Here is a 6,000-nt window from a genome sequence, read left to right as displayed (position 1 = left end):
AGCTCCCCGCCCCCGCCCCCCCCGCGCGGCCCCCTCCCCGCCTCGGCCCCGCCCCCGCGGGCCCCCGAGCGGCGCGCGATTGGCCGGGCCGCGCCGTCACTCTCCGGCCGCGTCACCGCCCCCGTCTCCCGACGCCCGGCGGCCGGCGGCGCTCCCAGTGCGCGCGGGGCGGCGGCGGAGGGCGGAGGGCGGAGGGCGGAGGGCGGCGTGCGGCCCGGCTCGCTGCCACTCGCCCGCGGGTCGGCGCGCTAGCCCGGGCGCAGCGGCCGGCGGGGCTGCCCGGGAAGCCGCGGCCGAGCCGGTCCCCAGCTCCGACATGCGGGGCGGGCGGAGTTGAGCAGCCTCCCCTCCCCGGGACCCGCGTGCGCCCCTCCTGCCCCGGAGGCGCGCTGCTCCCCCGCGGAGGCGCGGCTCCAGGTGCGCGCAGGACACCCCCGCGCCCCGGGGCCCGGAAACTTCGCCCCAAGTCCAAAGCGTGAGCTCGGAGGGCGGGGCCCGGGAGAGCCGTGCCGGGGCAGCTGTCCCGGCGGCTCGGCCGGCGCGGCCGCGGGAGGGCGGGGACCCGCGGGAAACTTTACGCGCCCCGCTCGCGATGACATTTCTCCGTTTGTGTCCCCGCAGGGGCCGCGGCCGGCCGTGTGCCGCGCCTGCCTGCTCGCCGGAGGAGCTGCCCCTGGGCGGAGACCCGGAGAAGAGCCGCTGCCCCGGGGCGTACCTGCGGCGCAGCCCGGGGGCTCGGGCGGCCTGGATGCGCAGGACGCAGCCCCGCGGCCGCTGACGCCGCGCGGCGCCGAAGTTTGGCTGCTGAGCGGCGCGGGCGCCCCGGCGGCTGCGGGGATGCCGGTGGGCGGGCTCCTGCCGCTCTTCAGCGGCCCCGCGGGCGGCGGCCTGGGCGGGGGGCTCGGCGGCGGGCTCGGCGGCGGGCTCGGCGGCGGGCTCGGCGGCGGCGGCAGGAAGGGCTCGGGCCCCGCCGCCTTCCGCCTGACGGAGAAGTTCGTGCTGCTGCTGGTGTTCAGCGCCTTCATCACGCTCTGCTTCGGGGCGATCTTCTTCCTGCCGGACTCGTCCAAGCTGCTGAGCGGGGTCCTGTTCCACTCCAGCCCCGCCCTGCCGCCCGCCGCCGACCGCAAGCCCGGGCCCGGGGCGCGCGCCGAGGACGCGGAGGCGGAGGGGCGAGCCCGGCGCGGCGACGGGGACCCCGCGGCCGCCCTGGAGGACAACTTGGCCCGGATCCGCGAGAACCACGAGCGGGCTCTCCGGGAAGCCAAGGAGACCCTGCAGAAGCTGCCCGAGGAGATCCAGAGGGACATCCTGCTGGAGAAGGAGAAGGTGGCCCAGGACCAGCTGCGCGACAAGGCGCTGGCGAGGCGGCTGCCGCCGCTGGACTTCGTGCCCCCGGTCGGCGCGGTGGCCCGGGAGCCGGCCGACGCCGCCGTCCGCGACAAGAGGGCAAAGATCCGGGAGGTGAGTGCCCCGTGCCGCAAACCCGCCTTTCCGGGAGGGAAAGGCAAACCCTTGAAACTCCAAAGACTAACGTTGCGGTGTCTGGGGACGCGGAGGTAGGTGTTGCGCTTCCTCCAGGTGCAGTGGCAAAGGCTCCTTCCTTTTCCTTCCCCTCCCCCTCCCACTATCCTAGTAGATGTGGCCAGTTACGAGCTGAGGTCGGACCCCCATGCTTTTACCTGCGTGCCCTGGTAAGCGTGAACCGCGAGAGCAGGTAGTAAGTACGTGGGCAGGTGAGGCGCTGCGCAGACCTCCGCTTTCGCGGGCCGCTGCGCGCCGAATCGCCCCTGAGGACGTTGGCAGTGACGGTCCCAAACCGCCCCCTGTGAAGGCTTGGACGCGCCTGGAAAGGGAAGGATGAGTGCAAAGGCAAAGCATTAATCACGCAGGATAGAAAGGTGCTAACAGCGAGCCAGCACGCCCCGGCCTTGGGTCACGTGGCCTCGTCCTGCCAGGTGACATCCTGTGTGCACTTACACATTATAGAGGTGAAACTTGAGAACTTCCTATCAGAAGGGGGCACACTGTTGTTGGCATTCTTAAAAAACGAAAAATTCAGAAAGCCGGACCTCCTGTCTCTTGCATTTCTCGTGTAGTCAGGGAAAAAAAAAAAAAAAAAGAGTATTTTATGGGATGCAACAGGTTGGCCTCCGTGCGGCACAGAGATGACGAACTTTAATCCAAGACAAACGTGGACTTTGATAAGCCTTCCATCATTTAGTGCTTGTAATTTACAAGGTGGCACCTGGAGCATAAGGCTACTTCCCCGGCTTAAAGCTGAGGGGGACCTGGGAGGTCATTTAAGAGTGTCAGTTTAAAGATGACATTTGAGGAGCCCAAAGCTCCAGAATCAGTTAGTGACCAAGTCAGGACTTGAAGCCAGAACTTCCTCCCTGTCACCTGTCACCAGTCCCCAAGGCTCTTTGTGGACACGCTTCCTTCCACAGCTAGTGTCCTGTGTGAAACTCCGCCAGCCTGGATTTTTAACACGATTCAAGAGCTGTAGGAAACGTATTAAGAAGCACTTCTTCCCAAGTCCCCTTGCTTCCGATTTCTGAAATGCATTATAAAGTGGAAGTAGTATTTTGGCATTTAAAAAAAAATTCAGAGTCTCCGTGAAAATACATTTTGTGTTTTGCCATTGGGTAGGTAATCAGAAGAGGAAGCGTTCTCCTTCTCCCGTTTTCAGAGAGTAAACAGAATTTTGAGTTGGCGAAGAGGTGTTTAGCTTGAGTAGCTGCAGAATGGAGGCAGCTTGATTGTTAGAGGATTTGTGACTCTAGTATAAGACTAGATGAATTTGGTTAAGCTGTAATTGAGCAACTTAAAGTGGATTTGGGTCCCTTTCAGTTTGCCCTAGACCCACAGAGGTGCCTTCATCCTCCTGTGCAGATAGCTTCCTTCCAGTCCATCAGCTTTTCTGCGTTGGGACCCTCCCTCAAGGCATAGAAGCCCAGACTTGGAGGAGTGGATTTTATGCCCTCAGACAACTCTGTCTAGGAGATTCCCTTCTCCATGAAATCCTGTCAGGGATACCAAACCAGGAAAGTGGATAAAAAGCTCAGTTTCTCACCAGTTTCCCTCACCTCTTCATCTCCCATCCTCCTTAAAAAGATCCAAACAGAACCCATAGGTAAATTAACCCCAAATCTCTATGTTCATGTTTTCCTTACATTTAAAACAGTGTCATTGACACATTTCATGCCTCTAAATTCCTATGAAGCTGCCAGTTAGGGGCGGATTACAGTTGTCCGAGGAAATTATTTTAAACACTAAAGATGCAAGAATGTTGAAAAGCTATCGGTACCAACCAATAGTGATTAAAAGTGCATTTAGAGCAGAAGCAGTGGGAATTCAGGACAGCACATTCACAGTATGCCTATCTGCCCCTATTAGATCCGTGTTATCTGTCTCCGTAAATCAAAAGGTCTTAATTAGCCATGTAAAGAAAATTTATGTAGCCTTCTGTATCTGTGTGGTGCTAACATCTTAGCACTTAGATGTTTTGAAACTGCCCAGTCTTGCATAAAGTGGTGGAACTAAATGTGTTCTTTAAAATTCCATGTTGCCGTGAGAACCCAAAAAAGCTAGCATTAATTAGCTTCAGTATTTAGTCAAAAGCTAATGGGAAGAAATGGATTATGGTTTTTCATCAGATTAGTTCAGGCAGATGTGTTCCTTTGTAAACCAAAAAAAAAAAAAAAAAGTAACTAACTCCTGCTACTCTAAACTGTGCTGAAAATGCTCAGTTTTAGAAAGGAAAGAGTGGTTACCTATTGTGACTAGAGCACAGCACTTTTAACTTCACACTTTTATATTTAGTTTCTGGTACCACCATGGACTTTTTGTCATGGACCAGTGGGTCTTTGCCTTGTTTTTGATCTTTATTATTACTGTATTTTCTAGTTCTCTCTATATACTTAGGTTCTCTATCACACTTGAATGTACTAACAGTTTTATACCTAAAATTTAGAAAGTATGGGCAAGTCTAACATGTTGAGAGCCTAGACTATAATTTTTGAGCCAAACATTTATTTTGTAAATTTGGTTTAAAGACAGCTAATACTATTTTTATATTGCCAACACAATTGTGTTACTGATACTTTGGTAAATTTTTAATAAATTTGTGCCTAGAGAAGACAGTCATAATTTCAAATAGGATATTACCTAGCTCCTTTCACAAAAAGGTATTACGTGCTTTCCAGTACTAATTTGATGGATGGTAAATCTTTGACGTAAAACTTAAAATTGAAATCAAGAATCCCCCTGCCCCCATAAAAACTTGTAAATAAATCAACTCCGGAATTTCCCTGAATTTTTGTTTTCACAAGTTTAATCTTTTTAAAACTGTATTCAGGTTATCTTTAGCATTAAAAAGCAGTGTTAAAAATAATCAAGGACAGAAGTTAAAATAGCACGATGAAACTTTTAAAAGAATAGTCTAGTTTCTCTTCTATCTTAACCCTTTTTTAAAATCAGGAAGCTTTTTACTTTTTTTGTGTGTGTTTTGTGTTTTGTTTTGTTTGGAGCCTGTACAAAGAACTTGGCGCTGTCCTTTAGCATTAGAGCCATAATATTAATTTAGAGGATGAATAATTTTGGTTTTCATCTCCTGGAATTATGGGGAGTCATAGGGGCTGAAGACAAGTTGTCAGAGGCGATTCCTCCCTCCTCAAGCTGGAATCTCTTACCAACCTAAATGGGGTAGGAGTGAAAGGGCTGACAGTCAGCTTTGGGTCTCTCAGGTAAGGCTTTAGACTTGGTCAGCCATGGAGGTCATGGTTGTCTTTAGGTTTCTCAAAGCATTCTTTAGTTTCTTATTCCGGACCTATTTATATGATCATAAGTTTAAAGAAAATGTTCGTATTGATGGCTAAAGGTTAAAATATATTTTTATGCCTTACACTAGCCTTACGTGGTTCTTGCGTCTGTCATTTATGTCAACCATTGGTGATTAACCCTTTTATTTAAGGTTAGGAATAATCTACCATGACACACTAATATTTTTATTTTGAAAACTTTCAATTTATTTGTATGGATAGTTCTGGCATGGAAAATCATATTTGCAAAATAATAAAAGCCAGAATTTGAAGATCTGGCTCCAGAGGAACTTAAATACCCTTGGGTTACCTCACCTGTTCTGCTCATCCTACTCTGAAACATACCTGACGTTGACAATAGGCAAATGCAAGATTCCCTCGCTCTTAGGTCTTTACCCAGAACATGTAGGTCGAGTATTTCTAAAAATTTTTTCTCTTTAGTGAGTAAAGGAATAAGTTAAGATTTCAACAGTGTGAGTGCTAGAATAGATGCTGACCGTTGAACTTTAATACATGAAAGCATGAAAAGATTGTTAATGGATGATCAGTTTCGTTCAACTTAATTTTTTCTAAGCTATTGATAATTTGAGGGGAATATTCTCTTTCCCTCTTATCAGGTAACTTAAGATTCATAGGCCTTAGAACCTAGTTAAGGCATGAAAAGTGGTAAAAAAAAAAGTGCATTTTCAAGTCAATGCTTCTGTATTTTTTAGGGGAGCTGGTAAATAAACCATCCTGAGAAATTTATCTTAGTATTTCACATGTAGAATAAGTGCCTTTGTATGAAATCTGAGTTTGTTGGAATTCAGTAGAAAATATTCAATATCTATATTGAATTATTCTATAAAGCTGTAGTAGCACAAATTCTTCAATAGAGTTTAAAGTATGTGTCTCAAGGTCAGAGGGGAGGAATATCAGCAGATCAGTGAGTGATGAGAGAGAAATAAATATACGTGGGTAGGTCAGAACTATGCTGGAACCTGCTTCTACTCCAAAGTCCAATAGAGAACCCGTGACCTGTTAAGTTCTTTATAACCTACAAAACCATAGAAATGTATATGTTTGTCAAAGATAAGTTCTGATTGGTCAAAACAGGATCATCTACCCCATGGATTCCAGAGATACTATGAAATGCTTTTCCCCTAAGCAGACAAAAATGGTAAAGGAGTAATCAGTA

The 6,000-nt window shown here is 49.8% G+C and overlaps 1 protein-coding gene across 1 annotated transcript in view; it reads left to right on the top strand.

The window, feature by feature from the left end:
* Positions 1–837: 837 nt before the first annotated feature.
* MAN1A1 (mannosidase alpha class 1A member 1) overlaps positions 838–6,000 on the top strand; it is a 168,814-nt gene continuing 163,651 nt past the window's right edge. Inside the window, exon 1 of the mRNA XM_038526670.1 lies at positions 838–1,464. Within this exon, the coding sequence (XP_038382598.1) occupies positions 838–1,464 (627 nt within the window). The remainder of the gene's footprint in view (positions 1,465–6,000) is intronic.

This window comes from Canis lupus, chromosome 1 (genome assembly GCF_011100685.1).
Source record: "Canis lupus familiaris isolate Mischka breed German Shepherd chromosome 1, alternate assembly UU_Cfam_GSD_1.0, whole genome shotgun sequence".
Lineage (NCBI taxonomy): Eukaryota > Metazoa > Chordata > Mammalia > Carnivora > Canidae > Canis > Canis lupus.
The sequence above is the reverse complement of the archived record's forward strand: the minus strand, read 5'-3'. Positions and strand labels throughout refer to the sequence as shown.